General features: G+C 45.0%; 1 protein-coding gene across 1 annotated transcript in view; it reads left to right on the top strand.

The window, feature by feature from the left end:
- Positions 1–24177, top strand: part of LOC117601004 (tyrosine-protein kinase-like otk) — a 35282-nt gene extending 11105 nt beyond the window's left edge. The window contains exons 3-9 of the mRNA XM_034317191.2: positions 19948–20071; positions 20446–20879; positions 20961–21257; positions 21341–21907; positions 22215–22490; positions 22563–22748; positions 22839–24177. Of these exons, the coding sequence (XP_034173082.1) occupies positions 19948–20071; positions 20446–20879; positions 20961–21257; positions 21341–21907; positions 22215–22490; positions 22563–22748; positions 22839–23896 (2942 nt within the window). The 3' untranslated portion in view covers positions 23897–24177. The remainder of the gene's footprint in view (positions 1–19947; positions 20072–20445; positions 20880–20960; positions 21258–21340; positions 21908–22214; positions 22491–22562; positions 22749–22838) is intronic.
- The last annotated feature ends 3411 nt before the right edge of the window (positions 24178–27588 follow it).

Consider the following 27588-nt stretch of genomic DNA (forward strand, 5'->3'; position numbering starts at 1 on the left):
TCGCTTCGCGAGCGAGGAAGAGCTTGCTACTACCGCTGCTGTTGGTGCTGCTGCTGCCGTTGCTGCTGCTACGATACGCGACAATGGATAGGAAGTTGTTCAGCCCCGAGCTACGAGAACGGAAAAGGGGGTTGAGAACGGCAGAGGGACGAACGACGGACTTACTAGTGGGGCTTGAATTCTTGCCAACGTATATCGTCGACTTTACACGAGATCCTATTTGATTTATACGACGCGTACGTAGAATCAAATGTTTTTAAGCAACATTAACCCTTTTCATATAAAAAATGTTTGGCTACGGTCTAGAAAAGCCATTGTTTATATATTAGAAAACCGAATGCATGCTGTACACAAATCTAATATGTAACGCAGCTTTTCATTCTCATACAATGAACAATACACAATTAACGAGAGAACAATATGGAACTTTCTGCGTTTATATTATTCCATATAAACAATATGGTACGCATAAATAAATAAAATATATGTAGCATTTGGAAAATGCGCAGTGTGTGGGGAAGAAGAAAATATATGGAGAGAGGAAATATTTGATGGAAACGTATATCTATTTAACTTATCTAAATCATATGTTGGCTCAGCAAAGAGTCTGCTTTGCTCTCCAAAGGTTAATAGCTTCAGATGTCACTGCTATCATGCTGTGCCCACCAGTTTGCCCGTGGGCATCGTTCATTCAGGCTTGCTCTATGCTCTATAGGTAGATAAAGAGGGAGATCCCGCTATATTTTCGCGCAGATGTCGTTGAACGATGAAAAACAGGCCAGCTGATTAATCTCTTCACTCGAGCGTCCAATGATTCGCGAAATTGAAGGCTCGAGGAGCGAAAGTGTTAACGCGATTCGAGTAGACGAGTGGATAATGGGATCGAAAAGTGTCTGAAGCCAGCGTGAAAAATCTCGTGCCTCTGTCTCTTTAACTTGTAATGGGTCTACGACGGCGACTAACGACCGCGGGAAAGGTTCACCATCTCGTCGCTCCTCGTTTACCATCTTCACCGGCGTAACGTCGTTCCCGGCCGGCAATTAGACCGCTCGCATTATACCTGCCTCCACAATAAGCCATCGTTCCGCCCGGAATCTCATTTCCTCCGACGTGAAAACGCCACTTTTTTCGATGAGCCACCGTTGCTCTCGGTCGTCCGTCTCATCGGGCTCTTGCCAGACCGCGAACGATTCTCGCCCCGCGATATAAGCTTTATCTCTGTCGCCGGTTAATCGGTCGCTTTGAGAGTTCACCGTTCCACACGTTCATCCACCATCATTCTTCGCGTTAATTGCGACATTTTAATTGGCCGCTTGATGAGTTTCAATCGTACCAGCTGCGATTGTTTCTCTCTCGGAAGTTAATGAACTTTCCCTCGCCGCGGGACAACACACGCGGCCGCGTCTCGCCAATTTCGAAATTGCAACGTCTAACAGGATTTGATGACATATGCAACGATCTAATAGAATTCCCTCTGTCACGTTCAGCAACTTTAATGAACTCGACTAATTTGTATGTTTACGGTATGGAAAAACTGTTGATTGCACGATAAAGAAGATGATAAAGAAGGCCTCGGCGCGTATCCGCATTCTTACTTCGCTTTTGAAACGTACGGGCCAGTCGGTCGGTCGACCGCATAATGCGAGGCCAAATGGCAATTAGGCTTCCTGCATTGTACCCCACAACAATGCCTGTTTTTCAGTGGGTCCGTATTGACGGGAAGAACGCGCGTGCAGACTCCCTCCACTAAATACCACGATGAATTTACCGCTTCGCGTCAGGGGTGTGCCGTGATCCAGATTCGTCGGCATATTAATGACACCTGGACGATAAATCATAACGCGCGAGCTACGTTCAACGGCCGATGGGTTCGAAGGAGAAAGGGGGTGAATCGAGCGAACGAGGGGCCAGCACGATGAATCAAAATCGATGTTTATCAAATTTTATCGTTTCAATTAGATCGTAGGAATTGTAATTGATCGATAATCATCTCTACTCTACCGAAACTTTAAAACTTTAACAATCGTGCCCCACGTTGTGCTCGTTCGCTAATAACTTTCACCCCTTTCCTGAGCAAATGTTTATCTCAGCCGTCTCTATTCGCAATATTCCGCCGGTGGCGGGGAAAAAGAAAACGAAGAAAGAAGGAAAGAAAAACACCGCGACACGGTGTAGCTTGAAATTATATCCCCTTTAAAGGTAGGAAATCCACGAGATCTCGAGGCAAGCCAACCATAGGGATTCTCTCTCGTTTTTTCCTTGTCCCGGACCTCTCTTTTTTACTCTTGCTCTCCCGGTCGGTCGCGCGCAGGTGGAGAACTCAATTCAGGGAGGGTTTGCTTGCATTTTCATTGTCTCGCCTCCGTGCGGGCTGCACGTCGCCGTCGTCGTCGTCGTCGTCGACGTTGACGTTGTTGGCCCGTCACCAAAGAGAGAGAGAGTAAGAGTGTGAGAGTGAGCGAAAAGGAGGCGAGGGAAGAAGAAAAAAGGTAGAAGGAGGAGGGTAGAAAAAGGAAGAGTAAGGGAAGGTGGAGAAGTAGAGGGAAAAGGAGAAGAGGGCGGGGGTAAGCTAATCGTTGAACGTGCAGCCCTGGGCGGCTGCATTTTTTAAAAACACTACCACGAATACTCATCGCGAAACGAGTGCCACGAGAAACTCTTGCTTCTCCCTGTCCCACTCTACCCTTCGATCCTTCCATTTTTTTCTTTCCTCGTCCCTCGAGCTCGAGGTGTATCTCGCTAGCTGTGCCTGTGCATTGTGCCGAATGAATCGCGTGAGCGTGTGCAATGCTTCGCGCCCGTGTCGTGCCTGCCTCTTGGGCTACTCTAGGGTCACCGTAGAAAAACCGAGTAAAATGCATACTGCCTTCGTTCAATTCATACTTTCAGCCTGTTTTAGTGTTTCATGTAGCTTTTCTCAACGTTTTCTATACCTTGCTAACCGAACACTGTCCCTTGCAACCAGGTTGTTGCACGCGGGCACTTCTTTTCTTTTTAATTAGAGCTTGCTCAGACTTTTTGTACATCGATACAAATACTGTAAGTTTATGGCTCGTGAATTTTAGTGATCGCGTATGTTAAAAGATAAAAAAAGAAAAATGTGTGCATGATATAAAAAAAGCATGCGGATAAAACGTCCTCCGTCCCCCAGGGGAATCGAGGCCGTTGGCCGACGTCAGCGTAATATGAAAAATATATTTCGCCGTGTCCCGTGAAATAACCAATTCCACGTGCTCGGCATTTCCCCATCCGGTTTTCAACGTGGCTGTCCATTTCCAACCGTGGAAAATCCGGTTTGACGGTATTCGCGACGGTTCCCTCCGCGCCGTTTACATTGAACGGCCGAGCCTCGAGCAAGGAAATAAAACGGTCGCGCGTCGATTTTGCAGGTGGTTTTCCCGAGTGGAAGCCGTTAATTTTCTTTCTCTCTCTTTTTTTCTGCTCCTCTGTGGATGTGTATGGCATCGAGCTTCGAACGAGCTACGCAACGTTTCGTCGTGCTTTTTTTTTTTTTTTGCAAGAGACGGCTCGTCGTTTTCGTATATATTCGACGGATGAACAGGTGTCTCTTTCTCCGTCGTGACGCGAGCCAACCGACGCTTAAATTGCTTGTACGTAGCAGCTTTTCTCCTTGCGAGTTGCACAACTAATTAGGGAAAAACGCGCAAGGTTAATTAGTAAGGAGCGTAATTAATGGGAAGGCCGGGATCTTGCGTGTTCATCGGTCTGATTCTCGTTTATAGGGTGGTTCTCTCATTTCCCTCGCGCTTTTTCTTTTTTCTTTCTTCTCCGTGTATCTGTCCTTCTTTCTTTTCTTCCACCAGCTTTCTTTTTCTTCTGTTTCTCCCAGACCCACCCACACGTCGCATCCGTCTCCCTATCGTCAGCTCCTGCTTTTGGTCCAGCGCTCCTTCTCTTTTTATTTTTTTTTATTTTCATGCACAACTCTCTTTTCGCTGTGCTATTAGTCGCGTTCATTTGGCACGAGGAATGATTACTCCGGGGCTCCCCCGGTTAAAACGCCTTACCGTGCACACTTGGCCCCGATTGTTTGCCTCGATGACGGTAATTTGACAGACAGGGGTTGGCTGGCGTGCGCGAGACAAAAGTCGCGCGAAACAAGTCGACCGGGAACGTTTCGAAAGCGTCGGGGAAATCGCGAGACAACGAATCAAACTCTCCTCTATTTATTTCGAGTGTTGCGCTTTCAACGTTCGATGCAACAAAATTTAGCCACACGACGCGTTTCCAACCGAATTTACCAAATCATTTTCGACCTTCCAGATACTCTCGAGTGACTTTGAACTGAAAAGCAATTCGAGAGCTTTGTATGACGAGTTGTGTCACTAAAAATCAAACGAACGCTGATACTAGTCCTATACTGAAGTGACTCTCACAATACGTTTGCGAGTGGACTTTAATTAAAAATCTATTGTTCAAAAGATTGAAGCTATTTCTATGCTGCAAGCTGGTAATTGTAAGGCAAACACGGCAGCGGGTTTTCGAGAGAATCTCAACTCGCCACGATGAAGCATCGAGCCATGTTATTTGCCAAGTAAACGTTGCCGGTACATTTGAGCGCGTGTAAATCAATAAAACAAACTGTATACAGGTGTACGCTTTATCAGTCCTTTCAAATTGGCCAGCGATCTCGTTGCTTCAATGGAAACGATCAAAAGTTACGCACGGCGCGTAAGATCCAGCGAGAAGTTTGAACGAACTAAATAGAAAAAATTTAACACGGATAAAAAATCGTTCGATGAAGCCGCGTATCAGCGTGGTGGGTGTATTTGTGCGTCGACTGGCAGATACGCGACACTATTTTCAACAATTTTATCCGCCGCCAACGCGACACTCGCTCGGAGGAACGAACTGGCAAGAGCACGCTCGAATCGATGCTCTTGCAACGGCGCGACGCGATGCGACGCGACGCTTCACGTCGTCTGGATTTTTCTATCATCTCTACCCCCGTTTTGTTTATCCCTTCCGATTCCCGTGAGAAGAGATGCTCGTTGTAATTGCAATATACGCCAGCCGCGGTGGGATTTCGTTTGAGAATAGCCGATCGCTGTTAACGCCTCCCTGACCTTTTCGGAATCGATCAAAAGGCTAGCCAGATTGCTCGAAAAATAATATCCGCTCTGTCTTTTTCTTTCGTTAGTACCTGGCAACAGACGATTCTATTTCATACCATAGGATCATTCTTTCACCTGTCGCTGACTTCTCGCGTATCGTTACATACGTGTATGTGACATAAGAAGCGTAAAGGGTTAATTTTTGTTGGGAAAAGGGAAAAAAGGAAAACAGGAAAAAATGGAATCGTTGCCCGGAGGATGTGTAGAGGAGTATACTCGAAAGGTTACACGCGTCTAACGTGAGAGCCGGCTACGCGAAACATCGATCGTCGCAACGCGCGCATTGTTTGGCTCAATTTCACGCGAGCCCGCTAGCTCGCTAGCGGGCGTTCGACCCTCGAACTCGAGCACGGGCTGGGGACGGAAGTGATCTCGCCGTTTCTGATTTTCAGTCGCGACAATGGTCGCTTTTGTTCGACGATCTGGCATCGCGTTCCTGTCGGGATCCGCTCGGGAAAAAGGGGTGTCGAACCGCCTCGCCTCGACTCGTCTCGACAGCGCGAGCGTAAATCATTCGTCAAGGCGACGCGTCCAATTTAAAATCGAAACTCGAGTTCAGAGGACACCGCTATTATCGATGTCTTCGTTTTCCTTCTTTCGTTTCGCCTTGTTTTTATCTCGCACGGATGCTGTTGCATCGCGACGGAATCTCTTTTCATCTTTCGTATCGGAATAGACGAGTTTTAAGAAGACACCGGACAGATATTAAAAAAAGAACGTTGTGCAGTCACGTGATTTTTCTGCCGTCCCCAAGAGTTTTTCCACGGCAGGAGAAAAAAAGCGGTAACATCGACGACGCATTAAACGCGACAGCCGATAAGGAACGGCTGCATTTTCAAGCGATCTGAACGCAAATGGATCGTTCGCGATCACTCCCTTTCGCCACAGTCGAGTAACGGTTGTAGGGCCACAGGGAGAGAGAGAGGAAATACGTCTCGTAATGATAGCAGAGGCTGTATCTGTGTGCCCGTTAATTCCCAAGGATCGAGATGCATCCATCAGCGAGTGATCTGCATCCATCGATGGATTCGTCGCACCGGCGAAATTAATGGCCTTCAAAACGCCATTCTGAGCTTTCCTCGGTTACACCGTGCAGCTAACGCCTCCACGAAACACATCTCAATGAACACATTGGTCATCCAACGTAGATAATAAAATCTACAAATAGGGGTAGACTAAAGTTACTTGTATATTTATTTTTCCGGGACGAAATCCGCTAATAAGCTTTAAGTATTGCTCGCCTAGGTAACCCTTGACTTTCAGATGACGGCTGACATCACCCTCATCTCGAGCAGGTTTGACGGTTCGAAAATAATTACCCCGTGCGTCTACCTCCCTGTCTTTTCGTCGATGCTCCCCTTGGAAACTAGCGTCGCCTCTCTCGTCGCATGGTTTTTGTATTCCTTCTGGGGTGGTTTCGAGGATTGGCACTCGGGGCACGTTCGCAATACACTCGCGCCCCTTGCCCTCTCTCACCTCGCTTCCTCCTCCGCTGTTTCTCCCGAAATTAGATAATTCAAGAACGGTTCGAAGACTGTTGTTGCTTCTTTTTTGTCTTCCAAGGAACGAGTCCAAGTTAAACGGTTTATTTCACCGACAGGTGGAACGTTCGAGCGAACATCTAAAGTTATCCCGTCAAATAAATATGTCACTGTCGAACCGTTCAAATTAAATATTTCCAGTATCCCGTCATCCGTTCTAAACGTTTCGAACAACAACCAACTGTTACGGGTCTTCCTATCGACGGATATCGAGTATTGGAAGCACCGAAACGATCTTGCATTTTTTATGACACCTCGTAAAGAAGACCAGATAAATTCTCTTTATGGTTTGGAAGCGTTCGAATACACCCTGTCCGTAGATACGATATCGGGCGTAGTCGATGACGAACAGCCTGGATTACCATGGGTAATAAAACTGGAGGAGTGCAGTCGGTCCGTTTGCTTTCCGGAGGAACAGAATCCTCCGTACAAATCGTCGTACAAGAGATACTGATAACGCGTGAATTGTACCCGGCTCCCTCCGGAACACCTTCGAGAAGACGAAATGTAAATACCATAAGACCTGTCTATGTGTTCGCAAGTTGGAACCAACTACGAGCTTAATAGACCCGGCTTAGACTAAAATATGGATTCGTGTTTACACTTAACTCTTTGTGGTACGGCGTGTAATAGTATAAATATGAGAAAAATACAGAAATAAAGAAAATATCATAATGGTATCGTAAAATGATAAACGGAAACAAATAACGAGCAGGGAAATGTTTAATCGTCCAACAATGAGAAGCACGAACAGACTATATTTCGAGGGTTAGACGATCGATGTATAATGTATAAACAGCTTTGAAAGTCGAAGCACGGTGAAATAATTGCGAGGCGAAAAGTAACGAGGCGGAGACTCGTTCGTTAGTAAGTTCGTTCCTAAAAATCTCTTCCTATCGTCCGTCGTTCGCGTTCCCCTCGCTTTTTTCCATTAACAGAGCCACCCCCCGTATATCCCGCGAATCGAATCGAGTCGAATCGAATCGAATAGAATCGAGCCGCATCGAACTCGGCGACACGGAATTATCGAGCGAGAATCGATTTCGCTCGTTAACAACGCGACTCGGACGTCCGTGAATCTCTCCGCTCAATTAAAACGCTCCGCGTCTACGTCGATGAATCGCGGATAATTAACATTAAACGTTCTTTTCATGTCGCCGCTACGTCTCGATCTCTCGTTTCACCTCGAACAATAGTCGAGTTCATCGTTAACCCTTTTGCCACCTTCCTCTTTCACACGAAAAATCGTCTACTATATACGAAACAGTAGTTGGAGATTCCGATTTATTCAATATTTTCATTGTTATAATGCTTTCCATACTCTACACCGTATCTTCCACCGTCAAGCCAACATTCCCTTATTTTCAAAGAGAACAATTAAATCGTGTATCCATTAAAATTTATTCCTTCTGAGAGCGAATCGTCGTGTCCCGGAAATAAAGATAGACACAAGGATGTTCTCCTTTTTTTTTTATCTCTGTTCGTCTCTTGTTCGTCGGAATAGATGAGAATTTTTGGAGCGAGGAAAAATTCCCGTTGGGTCAGGCTCGCCGTATTTCCCGAAACGAAGAACAGACTCGGCGACCCAGAGCTGGCAGACGAGGGCGGATAGGTACGGTTCTGGAGAGCCATAAAACTTTATGGTGCGTTTGCATCGACCGACCCTCCCTTCCCTTACCCTGCCTTACTACCATCCCCATGGCAACGACCGACCCCCGAACAGAACCACCCTGCATCCTTCTCTCCCTTTCTATCGCGATGTCTCTCTGTCTTTTCTCTTTCCAACTAACGCGCTCACCCTCGATTCTCTTTCTTCGTCTTTTAGATAGGTGCTCGCAAGGGCACGTCAGCCTTTTCCTCCTCTCTCTTCTTCTTCCCTTTCTATCCCTTGACACTATGTGCCACGGCTGATTCGAGCGGTAGAACGAAAAATCAGATGCTTATTCGGCTGATGAAAATCCAGGAAACTATTAATATGTTCACCTTGTATTTTATTCATATCTACACATATGTACGATAGACATAAAAGTAAAGGTAACTTCATGCAGTTGAGTTTACTTTTTTCGAATGAGATTTCTATAGTATTTTGCGAATGTACGAACCTTCATTCATGTTCACACTTGTTTCTTTTAGAGGGATCATTTCACACTTCACCTTTTTCTCTTCACCGTACACTCATCCTGTTACTCGTTAACACAGATCACCCGTTTCAACGAAATTTCGTTCATGATTTTAAATGCTTGCTCTTTCTCTGAAATCGCCTGTACATCCTATGCAGCTCCTATTTTACTCCGTTTTACGGTTATATCCTTTACCGTAGCACCGCACACGATGGCGATACGGTGTCTGCGATCATCTACGCTTCCAGTTAGCTTCCTCCTCGCAGTTTGCTTGGATCTTCACGATCCTGCTTGCACACATTCGATAGCGTGTAGACAACGTATTTCCTCCGCTTATCTTGCCTCGGCCGTGTCGCTATCGTTTCGAGTTCCACGAAAGAAGAATGCCGCGAGCGATACGGTTCAAGAGGAAACAAGATCAAAGGAAATCCTAACTGGAGATTTGTTTATTTTGAAAGCAATCGCTTATGACGATTTCCTGGCGATATTTACTGGCAACGTGTGTGTATAGGAATGTATACTTAGGCGTCCATTTGCTTACGACACTGGGTCAGCGATTGGAGCACTGCAGATAATCACCACGTAAGGCCGGATCCACACTATCGGTTCGGTCACGGTCCGGTCTCGGTCCGGTAAAATATAGTACAATGTAAATCTATGAGCGTATTCATACACTGCAGCTCCGATCCGATCACGTTCCAATCCCGCTCCGATCCCGCATCGATCCCGAGCAATCGCGAAGAATAGCCACTTGAGCCACTCTTTCGGTTCGTTCACGGTCCGCTCTCGGTCCAGTAAAATATAATACAATGTAAATCTATGAGCGCATTCATACTATGCGTCCGTTCCAGCTCCGATCCGATCACGCTCCAGTCCCGGTCCGGTCCCGATCACTCACGAAGAATATTTTCCTGGAGCGTGATTGCGCTCTCTCGTTTGAAACGCCTTACCTTATATGTACATTTCCACCTTGTCTTCATAGATTGTTTACATGATTTGTCTCAATGTATTCCAAATTCTTTTCGCAATTTAAGATCGATTATTTTTAATAATATTATGCAGAATGCATGTCGTTAAAATAATTGTAGTGGCATTTTCAGGATCAGCTATGAGTCTTCTACAATAAACTCTGAAGGTTTGTGTTAAAATTCCAAATGCACTCCTCTGCATAATCGATAATTAAATATTTTTTTTTCAATATCTTCTATACTTTTTGATCCTAGATAAGGCCACATTAAATATTTCTTTAATGGAAATGTTTCATTACCTAGTATCATATAAGGTGCTATTGTATTTGATCCTGACAGCGGAGAATCCTCGGGAACATTCAATTTGCAACTTTGTGAACTTTTTCCAAAAGCAGAGTTCACGAAAATACCATCATCATTATTTTTTCCATATGAACCTATATTTACAGTAGTAAATTTATAATTTGCATCTAAGTACTAATGCCCAAAGTACAATCGAAAAAGACTTTTTATAATTGACTATCAAATCGAGAGCGGCTCGAAAGTGGCAGTATGGGTACGGTAAGATTTTACCGGACCGAGAGCGGACTGTGATCGAACCGATAGTGTGGATATACAGTGGGTGATCATATTATTATAAACATGTAGGAGGCCAAGACCGAGTCGCGAGGAAAATAAAACGAGTCTTTTTACGGAAAAAGAAAAATAGTTTATTGAAATGATTCTCGCTACGAACGAGGACGAGGGCGAGGTCCAACTAACTGGGGACCGTTGCGATTTCTTTTTTTTTATATGGGTTACCCCACCGCGATACTGCGACCCTCTTTTTTCGTTCTCGAAAGATCGTTAAAATAATCGCGTTACATTGTCTCGCAGAAACCGTAAGGGTACGTTTATGTTAGAGCGTCGATAAACGATAAGAGCGTCGACCATAGCAATGATAATAGCTGCGAAAAAATATCTCTGGTTTGTTTATAATAAGACAACTTCATAACGATAGAAGCGACGATAAACAAATACCTATCCATAATTTTTGCTATTATTCATAACCAAATTGACAATGAACATTGAAAAATTAATCAGCGAAGTGTTTATTAGATCCTAATCTCCCATAATTTATCTAAGATAAATCTGTTGTGATGATCACTACTTCTCTGATCCCATAATAGGGATCTAATAAACACTTCGCTGATTAATTTTTCAATGTTCATTGTCAATTTGCTTTCAGGTCGCCCGCGTGGTACATTTTGAAGATGAAAATCGCCAGATCGGAATTTCTCAAACCATCGACGTACTGTGCGTTCATTAATTACATCTTTGCCAAACAATTTGTTGACACTTCGAGCTGTTTGCGCTGCATTAGTTCCACGACGGAATTCATATTCGAAAATAACGCGAATTTTTCACTTATCCATGGTTTACAGAATTTAATCTGCAAAAGGCAGTTCCACAGATAATCACAAACTGAAACGTGCTTCTGAAAGGCTAAAGACGTACCTACCGAATAGAAAAAACACAAAGAACGATCAAAGTGAAACAATAGAGATATCAAGTGTCGAACTTGGTACTTTAGGACGTTTCATACTTAATGACCTAATAATTTGAAGAAATCAGCTATCTCTTTCCTATCATTCATGTAACGACGTTCGAGCTACTTTCATTCATTCTCGAATAAAGAATTCCAAGAAAAATCGTACGAAAATCGTGCATCCCCTTCGTTTGCGTGTCGCCCTCCTTTTCTAAGTCGTCGAGCAAGTTACAAAGGCACCGGCACAGCGAAGAATTTTTTCGACCAGATGACGGATCAACTTTCACGCCGTCTATACAAAGATAGTTCGCTACTTACGACAATGCTTCTCGGAGTTACGCGAACATCGAGCACAATGCTTTTTTTACCGGTTGTTTTATCTGATCTCTCGGCGCTTCGAGCTGTCTGGAGTTTTTTCTTTTTTTTTTTCTTCTATCGCTACCTCACTAGAGACACGGAACGCCGTACTCTTTTTTTATAGGCTTCCTGGAACTTGTTTCTTTCTGTTTCCATTGATAAGCTCCGGCGCTTAAAGGGTATAGGCATTTACAGAGCGTTTCTTTACGCGTAAAGAGGATATTTCAAAGGGAAATCTTTCTTAAGGAGAAAATACCAGAGCGTCGACTGGAGGTAATAATATAAGTAATTTTAGCCGAAGAATGTCTTTTGAAGCTGTTAGGAATTTTTGGAATAAGCGTGAATAATCGCAATACAATAAACTTTGTAGATTGGTAGCCATATATATTATATGTTTAAACAAAAAAGATTTAAGATTAGTAGTTTGTCACTTTTTGAATAACAATTACATAAAAATTATCATTAAAAAAAAAAAAAAAAAAAAAAATGGGCACCAAGGATTTGAACCAAGGACCTTCAGATTGCGAGTCATGTGTTTAACCACGGAGCGGATCCATGACTCGCAATCTGAAGGTCCCCGGTTCAAATCCTTGGTACCCATTTTTTTTTTTTTTTTTAGTGATAATTTTTATGTAATAGTTATTCAAAAAGAGACCAATTATCATTACAAAAAAAAAATGTTGGGAACCAAGAATTTGAACCGTGGATCTCTAAATTGCGAGTTGTATGTGTGAGTTTGTCATACTTCAGAATGTAAGGAGTAACTAACTGTAATTGTTAATATCTTTTAAACAATTAGCCGTCTGCCCCCAAAAGGGGGTATAGGCGTGTTCAGCTCGACGAGCTCTACATGCTGGCAAAGTTTCATTAATAAGTGAGTGTAACACTTGAGTAGTTCCCCTTGTTAGTAGATGCATTGAGAATTAGAACAAAAGAATGATAGGAATGTATCATAGAACAAAAGACATATACATACAGATTAGTGCGCGCAAGCCCTCCCTAGAGGGCATTCGTTGCGCTAATGAATAATCGTAGTGATTACATCCAACAGAAGCGTCGAAGCTCGGGTTTCACGCAACAATGGATTCTTTTCTGTGATTTCTTCAAAAACACGTTATTCGTGAGAGCCTGTTGCTGACTAAAATTTGACAATAGCTTCCCGAAAGGACTCGATACCGTAAGAGAAAAGAAACGAAATCGCTCGGAAGCGTTTTAGAGCCGTCGCTAGTTTGGACGTGGGTCCATCGGGGGTTCCCCGCAACGTGTCTGAAAACGAGTATAGACCGCGGCGGTGTCTCTGGCCGACACTCCTGTCGACGAATTAGCTCGCCTACCCTTTCATCTCTTTCCACCTCTGTTCCTCCCAACGGCCCGTTTTCTCTCGACTCTCTTTGCTCTTTCTCGTTTCTTTTTTTTCGCGCCGTTCGCGAGGCTAACGTCCCTCGAGCGAAAGAACGAAGCTCGCCAGGTTCCTCGACGCGACCGTAATCCGCTAATAATTCAACAGAAGCTAGGCGGTCGACTCGTTACTTCCTCTCTCCCACTCGTCCCGAAGCATGGCATGCGCTTCGGTACTCTCTTTCTCTCGACCAAAGGTTTCCAGAGAAAACCGCGGTTTGTTTGCGCGTCTAGGATAAACACTGGCCTCTGTAGGAAGCACGGAATCGCTCCGGGAGAGACGCGTCACGCGGAAAACAGGACCCCGTCCTTTTTACCCTGCTGTTGCTGCTTTCCTTCTCGCCGGTTTCTCTTTTCACTGTCTGCTTCTATCCAACAGCTGCCGTCCGTCACCCCTTTGGCGGCATTCTTTCATGTGCTTTTCGGTTTACAATGTACGTAAACGATCTCCAAGGGGAGTGTGCTTTGTCTTTTTCGAGGGATATTAGATTTGAAACGGGACGCTTTTAGCTTCTCGGCCGATGCCCCTTTAGCGGGAATCGTTTCACAATTCGCTGAGGAAAATTATTCTTTCCGTTTTTATGTAACAACGTTGGCCTTTACAACGCGCACATTCAGTATAGAAGTACATATAGAAGGGTTTCGTTGTTCCCGTATAACCCTCGGGAGCTGCCTCGTTTACGCGCAGATCCGTGGAAAATTTTAATTCGAGTGGACCGTGATTTTGAAGGCCTCAGACAACCCCAGGTGAAGTTAGGGCTGCTTGTCGAGAGTACGGTCGGTATGACAGTCCTGCCTGCTTTACCAGTCCTAGTGATTACAGATGTAAAAGACTGGACATGCCTTTGTTTTCGTTGGGACATGATTTATGGGGTCCCAGACGCCCCCAGTTGGGATTAGATCTGCATGCAGAGAGCACAGCCAGTGTGATAACTAGGGGAGGGTGGCGGGGGAGTGGCAGATCGACACTGGCGCTAAAGGAGGGCTCTGGGGCCTTATGTATGTTACTCCGGGGTCCTCCACGCCTGCCATATTGGTACCCATCTGGGTACCTAGCATGTGGCCGACACTGGGGGTCGCACCCTGTGCCGGCTTTTACTTGAGCCGCGTGCAAAGGCGTTTGGAGCCTCCACTCCCGACGCCGGGGGCCCTGATGGCCCCACCAGGTTTGGTGGTGAAGCTGTCGTATCTAGTGTTAAGAGAAGGGCTAAATCAACCGTTCCTTGCTGCTCCACTTGTTGCTGTAATATGGCAAGGATGAGCTCGAAACACTTACTGCCAATGAGTAATGGGGTATAGTTTTTGATATCGAAGCAATCTGTTATTACCAGTAAAGTGCGTTAGACTGCTGTAGTGCGCAGTGTTTCACATTTTTATTATTTTAAATTAAATAATAAGTCAGTTCCTTTTTATTCACCAATGCGCATAAAGTAAATACAAGTTTATCAAACAATTATTTTAATAATTTTTTGGTCTTATGCTAATTTTGAGAGATTTATATACTGAGAGTATTAAATTCTTCTTGGCTGGAATTGTGTAATTTACTCGTATTCTTAATCATTTTGCTGTCGAAAGGAAAATCGAGCCATTGCTGCGATCTTTTCACGCCCACCCCGTAAGTACGCGGTTCAATATCGGTTCCATATCGATCGCATTGCCATTTTTTTGTTCCTTTCCTCGCGGAAGAAAAGCCACTTCCGCCGTTTGTTTTCACAGCTGTTTTTCAGTCGCCCGAGGCTTTGCCGTGGTAAAAACCCTCGAACTCGTAAACTATTGTTTCAGCCTCGATCCACGTTCGTTTTCTTTGGAAAAACCGTGTCTTTTGCGGGCCTCGGAACTTCTCTTTCATACAGCAAATTCTTTGATTGAAATTTTAACGCAAGTAGCGAGGGCCGTAGTGAGTTAACTTGGAGTTGGTCGAGAAGGCCTCTTCGAAAGCGATCACTTTTGCCGTTTGCTCTCCCGACTTTTCTCTTAACTTGACTGCTCCCTTTGACGCGTGCTCTCCTTTCGCGGCGGTTGGCTCGCGCTTTACAAGACGGAAATCGAGCGTGCAAACGGCTTCTCGTCCGATTTCCGTCGAACGCTCGATTAAGAATGGAACGAACGACGGCTTCTCCGTTCACAGGAAATCAAAATCAAAGCGCGAAAGTCGCCTAGGTGATCGGATCGTTAATCCAGCTCGTTGATCCGTGATGCGAACCGAGTCTCCGTTCGTTTACCACGATAAACACCGGTATAGAAGGTGCCGACGCTTTATTTTACTCTTCGAACAGGCAAGTTCCTTTCAAATTTAATATTTCCAGATATTTTCGAGATACTAACGGTTAAGATCGATGAGATTTCTCGTTGAGTATCGGGTTCCCCGATAATTAAGGGCTCGTCGTCTCAGAGTCACGCTCGAGTAATCCCGATACGATTAATGTTTCCGGTACGAAGCCGGTACGAAGAAAAATTGTTCGATAATTATCGCGTAACGCGTCTCTACTAATTCGGTCGTGTCTGGCCACGGATCGACTTAAACCACTGTGCATCGTGTCTGGGTGGTCCGTGTGGTGGCGTACGAGACTCCCCCGGAAGATTACACGCATCTGTCGACGAGTTCTCGATCCGTTTCTGATCTCCCCCTCGGAAAAAGGAATATCGCGTTACATCCGACCAGGGCCAGACGGCTCGTTAGTACTCGACCAAGCTTTTTATTCCCCCGGGACAGAGCTCTTTTGATTTTCAACTATTTTCTCTCCTAAACGTTCTTGGAAATCGTTCTATGCGAATTTGGCCCCCTCCGGGATGCACGGATCGATAAGCAAAGAAGCTTAACCGTTGTTGAGCGCCATTGATTATCGCGTAACAATCAGGGATGTTACTCCGTAATACTTTTTTTTTTCATTTTCTTGCTCGTCTCGAATCTCGAACCGTAGAATCCACGAAAATTGTTTGGCGATCGTACCGTCAAAGACGAGCCGTGTTGCCGTTAGCGAAGGAAGTTCGGCGAGCCGGAAGAAGAAAGGGTCGAAGATTTCAGGGTCGAGGTTCGATCCAAGGTTGAGGCCTTCAGTGGGAGAGTTAGGTTGTTCTGGTGCTCGGCTCTGCTCGGCATGACACGGCACGCACGCGCTTTATTCTTCGCTGTTTACACGAAAGTTAATCTCGACTGGTTGGTTAGTGGATGCTGCAAGGAGCGAGAAGAAACGACGACGTTGGTGGGGATGCGGTTGGACGTTAGCTTCGTACACGATGATAATAATAAACGTTCCTCTCTCCCTCTCTGCTCCGGCAAGCTTCTCGCTCACGCCCTGTCGGCGGCGTCTTTGATCTTTCGCTTCGTTTGTGCATTTAAACACGGCTTTCCGAGTAGCGGAAAGAGAGGAACGGTGCTCGAAAAGGAGAGGGACAGGGAAAAGCCCGTAAAACGAGGAGAGAAAGAGGGAGAAAAAGCTAGTCGAGTGGTCGGGCAAAATCTCGTGGAGACCTCAGAGACGCAAAGTGAGTTTCGCGATTACAAACGAGCCCTTCTTGCGAACCTCGCCTCTTTTCGCCTCGCCTTCGTCGTCTTCATCTCTCTTACCATTATAACATCTTGTCCGACCGTTTGTCTCGTTTCTTCCTTCCCTCTTTCTCCAACCTTTATATCCATTCGCGATCTTTTACTTTTTCTTCTTTTCCTTCCGAGCTTCCGAGCTTTGTCACTCTTTATTGTCGCATTGTACGCCGACAACGCGCGACAGCCCTCGAATATCTACCTTCTCGAGGATAACTCCTCGAGATTAATGCCCCTTAATGGACTCAATGCCGGAGAAGAGGACGCGGACATTTTAACGTCGCCCTTTAATCCGCCCAGCCACAAGGCCCTGTTACTCCGAAAGTGGAAAGGGTAGAGGAAACAGAAAAGCGAAATCGTTGTATCGACAACGAAATGTGTTTTCGAAACTCTTCTTCCTTGTTTGTCAAGGTTCTGTTCTTCTGTTTCTAAACATACTTCTGGCGAGATTTCACTTTAATCCCCTCTCTTTTCTATCATGTTATTCTACTCAAGGGAAACGCCATCTGAATAACACCTTATCAGATCTTCAAATGGGTCTACATTTCGCTTTCTCAAAAAATCACGTAAGGAAAAGTGACAGTGAAGGACATACTGAAGATGGTCAAGTGGGTACTCGAAAGAAACTTATGTTAGGACCTCCAGCAACTTGTTTATTTGTAATAAAAGAGGCCAGTTATGCTTGTGACTGTGTCACAGATGCATACACTTGGATAAGATTCTATGCATTAGTAAGAAAGTTTTTTGAATTCGTATTCAGCACATCAAAACGAGAAGAATGACGTATGACAAGTGCTAAAAGCTTCGGGGGTTAACGTAAAATTCAGCCATTCAGCATAGCGAATTATTAAAAAAGATGGATTTTATTTTACGCAGAATCCGCCCTTAAAGTGTTTCTAGCATATTATAACTTATACCCCGCACAATCTTCGTTGCTGTCTAACGAAAAAGAAGGCGAGTGGATGGAACCACGTGCATTAACGGGGAAAGATTAATTCGCAAAGTAATCAGCTCGTAGTAACGGTGGTAGAAAGGATGGGGTTGATCTCGAACGCGGATGGATCGTCGTCGCATTTCCCCGAGAAACTATAGAAAAGCTTAGCCTCTCGACGCGTCTCGTCTCGCCTCCGCTCGGCTCGAGTCGAGTTCGACGCGATAAAAAAAAGCCGTCGACGGCAGAAGCGTCGTCGCGGGTAAAAGTAAAAGGATTGGACAGGCTGCGCGGGACCAGTCGGCTGTTAATAATGCCACCTCGGGGATGCGCTGCTCGAAGTAGTCGTCTCCATTTCACGGGTAACCAGGCATCCATGTAAAGTAAATTCCGTTCTCCCTCGTTTCTTCTTTTTTCCCCTCATTTTTCTTTATTCGGTCATCGCGGTCTGCGTCCTTTTTCCCTGCGAATCCGTGCGTCGATCGGGGTGGTTCGAAAATCAAAGGAAAACCTATTGGAAATTAAAGAATCGAAACGATATACCCGCTAACGACGTGCAATCCTTTTCCTTTGTGAAGGCATTCGGCGTTCGATGAATAATTTTCATAACGCGAGATTCGTGTTTGATCGAAATACGACTGTAATCGTGAAAGAGTGCTCCGTTTGGAAGATATCGGTGGAATCTATGGGAAACGGAAGGGAGAAATTACGTTTTCCGGCCCCGAGGAGGATGAACGATCGATGCAGTCGAAGGACTAAGGGTAACGAGTTAAATTAACGAAGGAAGCCTTATCGCGATCATGGTCTCCGGTAAACTGTCCGTAAGTTGCCCCCGATATCTGTCTCGAATTTCCTTACTCCCTGGGATCAATTCGTTATTGGCTCCTTCGTTGAAAGCTTACCCGTCTGCGGTTTCTGCCTTTGGAAATCTCTGCTCCTTCTGAATCTGCTGCTTGTCGAAGGTTACTTTCAAGTGGTTATCGCGATATGAAAAGGTACTCGTCCTATAAATTGTGCTTCGTCGAATAAGATCCTGGGCTAAGAATACGAAAGTAAGTCTGATCGATTTCTAGCAGGCTCATAGACTCGTCCGGAAGAAGCAGTTTAGGGAAGAAATTGAACGAATAAGAGTGAAATGAGTTGGTTAATTAGTTGCGAATCTTGCAATAATTCTCAAACACCGAATTTCTTTCAACTCGACCTCGCTGAAGAGTTATGTATGTAAAGAAAAATCGATTTCCGAATTGGAATACAGGATTATTGATCCCATCGTCGAGGAACGCGATGAAAAGCGCGATTACAGAGCGGAATTCCAAAACGGGGAAAGAGCATTCGTAGAACAATGGGAGGGAAAGCAATTGCCGGCGAGCCGAAGACGAAGAAGAAGAAGAAGAACAAGGACGAATCAGAGAGTGGAAGTTACTCGCCCTCTCTGAGAATGTCAGCTCGATTCCATCCTCGTTCCTTTTTGTTCAAGAAGGATCGAGCGGCCTGGAAGAGAGCACGTAACGTAGCGAAGGAATCGGCCTTCCGAAACCCACGGATTTAATCGAATCGAATAAAACATCGTGGTCGATCTCGTCTGTCCTTCTCTTTTCTTCTTCTTCTTCTCCTTCTTCTTCTTCTTCTTCTTCTTCTGATCTTTTTCCTTTTCATTCTTTTTGCTCGTTTCTTGCGCGTTCGATTCGTCCTGCATCCACGACAGGACGACGTTCGATTCTCGAAGAAGAAGAAGGAGTAAAAAGGAAGGAGTACCCTCGGCGACGACTTTCGACGATGTCCTCCGGTTTGCGCGGAACAAACGCTCCGGGGCGTTCTTCTTCCTCCTTTTTTCTTAATTTACCCAGACTTTGTTGAAAGACGTCGGCAAATAACTTCGGCCGCGTTTTAAGGATTCATGAACCACCAGCCTTCTGCCTTTCTCGCAGCGACGTTTTTTTCGAGGAAGGGACGAACGTATATACTCACAGGATTCCCTTCTGCTCTCCTGGCTGTCGACTTTTTGTCCCTTCCGAACGACCTTGCTCTTAAAAATGATCCTTCTAGATCCAACCGCTGGATCCTGTTCTTACGGTCTGCTGTTATTTACTGGACAGCTTCTATGGTCCGGATCGCTGTTTTTTATTTGAGAGAAGGGTGTCTGCGAGACATCGTAAGGGTTTGACGCAGTCGAATTAAAAAACTGAACACGTTACTAATTCCAGATTTTGTAAAAAAGATACGGCAAATTAAAGAGTTAGCGATGTCTCGCTACATGGACGAGACGGGTGGTGGTTGAAATTCACCCTCTAAAAGTATTTACCAATATCGGATAAAATTTGTACACGTATCCGCGCGAGTGCAGGACGGCGCGGCGCGGCGGCGTCGGAGACCGTTAAATTATTCGCAAGACCGTAGCCTAATCGATCCGCGGGAATTTCTGTTTCAGGGATCAGCGAGGCGAGCGTGCAGTTGCAACAACCGAAGCTACCCTCGGCGGTCCGTGTCGGGGGCGAGGTCGAACTTCGATGTCACGTCGATGGATCTGGAGACATGAAATATGAGTGGTTCAAGTTAGTTACATAATTTGCTGCTATTTACCAGCGCGTTCTGAACTAACCCCGGGCCGACGATCGTGGAAAAGCCGCAACTCGAAGGGGACGTTTCCAACCCCGAGCTTCGAACTAACTTTATCCTTCGCGTAACTGACACCCGTCGTTTACGTAACTACCCTTGAATTATCCAGCTACGTTTTCCTTTACCCCTCGTCGTCATGATTTTCACCTTTTGCCCCTGCCTCGCGTTCAACCCTCATCGAGGGTGCGTCGAAAGTTACGCGAAATTCATTCCGCTTAGATTCAGATACGATATTCCCTATGCAAGAAAAACAAAATCGCACACCTGTTCCACGCGATCCAGTATAGAAACGTTGAAACATTATTCGCAGAAACCTTGAGCCGGTAGTTAGAACCGATCGGATCGAGATCAAGAAGAAGAAGCTACACGTTCACCGAGCGATTCCCGAAGACAGCGGAATGTACAGTTGCCTAGCGAAGAACGAGGCTGGATCTTCACCAAAAATGGAAAGCTACCCTCTTATCGTTTCTGGTAACGACACGGCAACGATAAAGGTCGTTCCTAGGAACCTGATCGCGAAACGAGGAGAACCGGCTGCGCTTCATTGCGTCTTCGAAGACGCGGATTCTGTACAGTGGTACTTCAAGGACATCGGCCCGTTGGAAAGCGACGACGAGAGAACTGTCTTCGAGAATGGAACTTTGCTGATACACTCGGCCGAGCACAGGGACCAAGGTTTCTATTCCTGTCGAGGGGAAAGGGGAGACAGCAGCGTTGCTTACACGGTTGATCTTCAAATAGCTTGTAAGAGAATATCTTAAGTAATTTACATAAAGTAATTTCGTGGCAATAACAAAGGTGTCAAATAAAAATTGTTTGTTACAGATTTAATGAACCTGTCCGCGGCTTCGTTCGAGCCCATTCTACTCAACCAAGTAGCCGTGGTAGGAGAAGAACAGGAACTCCAAGTGAGCTGCTTAGAACCCTCCGGTCTTCCAGCCCCCAAGGTCTACTGGAGAGATCCCAAGGGACACATTATAAGCGATTCCGGGCCGGTGCGCGTTCAGGATAACACGCTTATCATCGCGAAAGCACGGATAGGCGAAGACGACGGGAACTATACCTGCGTTGCCGAGAATATGGCCGGGGAGACCGATATGGTTGCTCAAGTGCTCATCTCCAGTAAGCTTACCTCCTTAACTTTTATCCATTGTGTATACTATCCAACGATACGTTTACCTTCAACCGAACGCGTATGTTTGCAGCACCACCGACGCTGATTAGCTCGCCGGAGAGTCTGAACGTGATGGAAGGTGATTCCGTGACGTTGACGTGTTCGTACTCGGGCATGGAACCGCCCGTGACCCACGTGCGTTGGCTGAAGGACGGGGAAGGTTTGAAAGAGACCGGCGGACCGACGAGACACCGGGTGACCGACCAGTACGGCAACGTGACCCTGCATTTCAAGAGCGTCGAGATGTCTGACAAAGGTAGCTACACGTGCGAGATATCGACGAAAGGTTTCCCTTCGATATACTCCGAGCGGGCTACACTGACGGTCGAAGAGAAGCTCAAGTTTTCGCCGCAACCGGTGGACAAGCGGCTGGAGCTTGGCTCGACGGCCAAAGTGCCTTGCAAGTCTCAGGGTGCCACTAATCCGACGGTGAAGTGGATCAAGGAAGGGGCCGGTGAGGAATTCCCGAAGCACGTGCAAGATATCAATGGGACTCTCCACTTCAATGGCGTCCTCGAGGAGGACAAGGGTCGCTACACGTGTATAGCCAGCAACGCCCAGGGATCGATCAACCACACGATCAGCATCGACGTAGTCAGTAAGTGAAAACTCGTATCGCGTCTGATAACTACCTTCTCGATTGCCATTTAGGAAAATAAAAAAAAAAGAATAGATTTGTAGGCGTTTAGTGGAGGAGGAGAAAGGGTTTTGTCTCCCCGGACGCCTTTAGTTCGGGTCGGGGACCGCTAGATGGCGGCGGGAGATGATCGGCGACAGTGTTCTCGCAAGCGGTCGCCCGGCATGCAAGTTCCGAATTGCGGAGTCTGACAGACGATCCCGAGACGAAACGCCTTTTTCTCCCCTCTCCTACAGATTAATCATTCTGCAATCGTTTCTCCTTACAGTCGCACCGAAATTCACTATTCAGCCTCAGAACCCAACGGAGGCGATCGAGGGATACCCGGTAATGTTGCACTGTGCCGCGGAGGGCGATCCTAAACCCACGATCCAATGGGACAGAGACTCTCGTATGAACAATCTGAATAACTCCCGCTTCGAGGTGCTAGGAAACGGAAGTCTGTACATCAAGGAAGTGTACCTGGGCGACGAGGGCAAGTACGGCTGCACAGCGGGCAACAGCGGCGGTCTGAAAAGGGAAGAGGTTCAATTGAACGTGAAAGGTGAGTACCTAGTTCCTCTGTTTTGTCTTCCGTTCACGTAAAGGGAAATAGACAGGGAAACTCGATTTTCAGCCGGCGACACGTACAGATTCGACATGGATCCGGAAGTCGGTGACGACGGATCGATGATGACGAAGACGGTCACGATCACTCTGAGCGCAGCCGCAGCCTACATGGTCCTCGTGGTCGGTCTGATGCTGTACTGTCGTTACCGAAGACGTCGCAGGAAGCAGCAGTACCTCCAAGAGCAGGCTGAAGGTATCTATCCGCTTCGATCGCTCCACGAAAGCGTATCAGACTACGATTCCGTTCTAACCGGCTCCAAATAACACGCTTACCATCGCGCAGAGAAACTCGAGAACGGGGAGGTGCAGGAGGAACAGACCGAGCTGAAAGAGACCGGGAACAGCAAGATGAACTCCAGCGCGGGGAAGAAAAAGGAGAACCGCGATTCCCATAACAAGAGCGACGGCGCGGACACCGCGCAAAGTCAGAGCAGCAATCAGTCGAAGAAATCGAAGTCGAACTACGACAAGATCGCCGTGTCTCGGGGTAACTTGAAGGAATTGAAGCCTCTTGGTCGCGGTGAGTTCGGCGAGATTTACGCGACCAAGTACCAGGTGGACGGGGACAAGGAAAGCCTGGTGATGGTGAAGAGCTTGACCAACACCAAGGACGAGACGGCTCTGCAAGAATTTAAACGCCACCTGGATCTCCTGCACAAACTGAACCACGAGAACGTGGTGAAACTGATAGGTCTGTGTCGCGAAGAGGAACCCGATTACATGATCCTCGAATACACCGATTGGGGCGATCTGAAGCAATTCTTGATCGCTTCTCGCAAGGACAACAACTCCAGCCCGACCCAGGAAACGAAAGCTCCCCGTGCACCTCAATTGTCTGTCGCGCAGATCCTTTCTCTGTCGAACCAGGCGGCGAAAGGGTTGAAACACCTGGCGGACACACGTTTGGTACACAAAGACATAGCCGCCCGAAACTGCCTGATCGCCAGTAACCTGACGATCAAGATCTCGTTGCCGTGCATGACCAAAGAGCCCTACCAACAGGAGTACACGAAACACCGGAACCAAGTGATCCCTCTTAGATGGCTGCCCTACGAGGCGGTCTACGAGGACGAGTACTCGACCAAGAGCGACGTCTACTCGTTCTCCTGTCTCGTATGGGAGATGTTCCATCAGGGCGAATTGCCGTTCAACAAGATGAACGACGAGTCCGTGTTGATCGCGTTGAAATCTCAGACACTCGCGTGGAAGCCACACAAAGCTGCACCTCCTGCCTTGCAGGAGCTTCAGGTTCAGTGTTGGGCAAACGATCCACGAGACAGACCCACCTTCGACGAGGTCGTATTGAAAATAGGTGAAATCGTGGTCGACAGTTGCCTGTAGGTTGCTCGAACAACGCCAACGAGGCTCTAAAATCCGGATACACTGAGACAAAAGTAATTATTCGTTTGCGTAATGACGTTTAACAACGATAAACGGTTGGATAAATGTCAGGGTTCGATCTCGCAACGATTACTAGTGTTACAGTAATTCGGTCGCGTCCATTAGGTCGGTAAGGATTATAATTTATTTCTAACTGAAGAAACATCCGCTCCAACGACTATGAACGTCGGATTAACGTAAGGATACACGGTACGGATCCAGTACACGCTACAATATTATACGACTAACGCAATATTATAGTCTATCTATTATCGAATATCAGTGTAACGATATATATTAGGAATATGCAAAAGTTTTAGTCTATTTTTATCCGTTCGATTTCTTTTCTATGAAACCAAATTTCCAATGTTCTTTGATAGATCTTTCCCAATGACTTTTATTCAAATCTAGAAAAGACTAAAACTTTTGCATACGCTTAATTATATAGGGTATATATCGATCACCGCACATCGAATACTCGTTAAGAACACCGCTACATAAATATATATTGTCGTCAAGGCAAGAGATCGCAAGCTACGAAAGTATCAAGACCATATCAACGTTGAACGAACGACAAGTTTTTATAACCGCCTAATTCACGTCTGCCCTCGTTGTATTCCGTTAAGGTCTAAGGCTTAAGAATTATTTATATAGCGTACACGTTTGCGTCTGACACGTAACACATATAAATATATAAATATATATATATATGTATAATATACAGGGTGTCCGATAGATTTCTTACCCACTTTACTAGTAACCGTCTGTGATTAGACGGTTCGACAAAGTTTCTAAGGAAAGTTGTGGGACACCCTGTAGATAGACGTGTGGGTGTACAGGGTGAATCGTGTAGTCGAAACGACGAGCATTTCTAACCCTTCGAGGACAGTGCAAGCACCTTGGACGTGTCGATACAATTACTATGTCTGTGATTTAATTTGATTATTGGATGGAAATTGAGAAAGAATTGAATGCTGAAAGGGTTACGAGCTCGGAAATCGTTTCGCACCGCTTGGCTCACCTTGTCCACGTACAAGAAATTAAAAGAAGAAGAGGAAGAATGAACGAAAGAACGAAGGAAAGAAAGGCAGGAGCGATTGCTCGATATCGACTCGAAGAGGTGAAATAAAACGGTCTTGTATATACCGTGGGTATTCGTTATAAGTACAATCGCGAGATTCAAGTTTAATTATCCCGAGGTATCGGTATGCTATTCTTCTGATTATCATTGCTACACGAACAAGGCTGAAAGAAGATCGAAATTCTATATCGAGCACTACCTTAGAGCCTATTTTTGCATTCGGGGATGAATAGATTAAGAATCAGTCGTGTCGAACGTCCTCGAAACTGGACGATTCGACAGTCCATATCACGAAATTCGTACAACGAAGCCAATTTTGTTTCGTTTATTTCCATTTCGCAGGGGTAACTCGAATCGAGTCGCCTGTACGATTTTTCTTTTCTTCATAGGAATTTCCATTTCGAGTTAGACAAGAGCTCGAAGGTTACAAAAGAACCCATTACAGAATCATAGAGAGATTATAGATCACGGTTAATCAAGAGCATTAAATATGCTGATACGATGACTATCATAGCTCACGCGAGGAAATACGTACACGTACAGAGCTGTCAACGTCGAAACGCAGGAGCAATTACTCCCAGAATTGGAAAAAGGAAAATGTTTAACACTCTGATTGCCACATTAACGCGTTGGAAATTAATTTAATTCACAAATTATCTCCAGAGAACAATTGCTCTAAACTTCTTAAAAGTCTCATCAAATAGTAATTTTGTTTTTGATAAAATTAATATACTATTTCGATGGTGTTCTGATAGAAATTCATCTGTCTGTGAAATATGTGTTACTTGGCAGTCAACGTGTTAATTACAATACCAAGTATCAGGATGTTGAAAAATGTGAAAGAAGATCGATCAGTATTCAAAGTATTCCTCAGCTCTGCACACGTATACGCATATAAAATATATAATGTATCATATACGCATCTAGATGTACGAGACGCTAAGGTAAACACTGCCAACGAGTAATCTCTGTAACGTTAAAGGTTCTCATAATCATAGCAAATATGACCATTCCCTAATTTAATGTACACCCCCTCCTTCGTCGTATCGAAGGCACCGTGAGAAGAGATCGAAGCTTTTGGCTATCGATTTCTTTTCCACTACGAGCCTACACATTTTGCAAGAGTCCCGAACGTTGTCGTCGATTTTTCGAAATTATTCCTTTCTTTTTTAACTTTTCTCTGGAAAGGATGATCCAACGATCAAAAAGGGTTAATACGAATCTTGAAACACGAGAGAATATAATTGATAGGGGGAATCGATCGACGAGCAACGTTCGCTTGCAAACGTCCTGAATGTTCAGATGCTTCCTAAATGTTCGCAGTAATAGGCCAAGGAATATTCTTGTAATATAAAGTACGTTAGGAACATACCTTGCAGCCACTTCGCTGACATTTCGTAAATCATTATTCAATTCTGACGAGTTCTGACTGTGTGCTCTCATATCATTCGCCGATCGAATCTATCAGGTGTTGCGATTGTCAACCCTTAAGTAATTATTAAACTCTTGCCTCGTGAATTATTTGCCTTTAGTGATTCAGTATTTTATATTTAGTTATTGATCACTCAAACGACAGGAGTATAAAACTTTAGTCTTATAAAGTCTTGAATTTTGTAATTTATGTCTGATATATTAATGAAAATTTCATTATTCTATGGATAGGATTTATTTCATGGTGTTTACGAGGCAACGGGTTTAAAGAGGAGAACAAAGGGTTGGCAGAACACCCAGACTGAAAAAAAAAGAAAAGAAAAGAAAAGGTGTTTTTTAACAAAGCGACCTATTATATACGTCTGATGTCTAGTCATACACGGTGGGAACGATATAAGCGAGCAGCGAACGCAAGATCCATTTTTAAAACGAAAAGAAAACGACCTCTCATATCCCTACGCGTTTTTGTAATCGATTTCTTTTTTACAGTATTTTGTAAATATTTGTACTTTTTTATCTACATCGTACTTACGAATCTTTGAAATAGTATGTGCTACGATTAAATAAAGGTGGACAAAAATGAAGACGTTTGTAATACTTACCCCCTATAGCATAAATTCCTGTTTCCTGTTGCGTCGTACCACATTTAATCTAATTATAATAATTAGATAATTAGGTTCGCCCGAGCCAGTAATATCGGGTTCTCGCACATTCCTATAATTATATTTTATTTCACACCGCATAATCTGCACCGAAGAAGGAGAAGAAAGCACTGGAAAAGGACTGCAAAGGTTGAATAATGGCAGTCTGAAATGATGAAACATCGTCGTATTACCTAATCAAATTTATTTTTACTTAATATTTCGTGGTACAGTCTATGTCTATTACGATATATAAAATAACGTAGTCGTCGAATGTAAATAGGTAAAACGAAAGAACCGTTCTCGTAAACGCCGACTGAACAAGCGCGGCCGGAAAAGAAAATAAGTCGAGTCAGAGGCAGTCGTACTGTGATTATTAAATACTTTATGTATATTTATATTTATATATATATTTATATATATATTTCCGTATATGTATAGGAAATCAACGTGTATACGAAGAGAAAAACCGATAAACGCAGTTCGACGCGAAGAGTATG

Source organism: Osmia lignaria, chromosome 16, assembly GCF_051020975.1.
Source record: "Osmia lignaria lignaria isolate PbOS001 chromosome 16, iyOsmLign1, whole genome shotgun sequence".
NCBI classification, from domain to species: domain Eukaryota; kingdom Metazoa; phylum Arthropoda; class Insecta; order Hymenoptera; family Megachilidae; genus Osmia; species Osmia lignaria.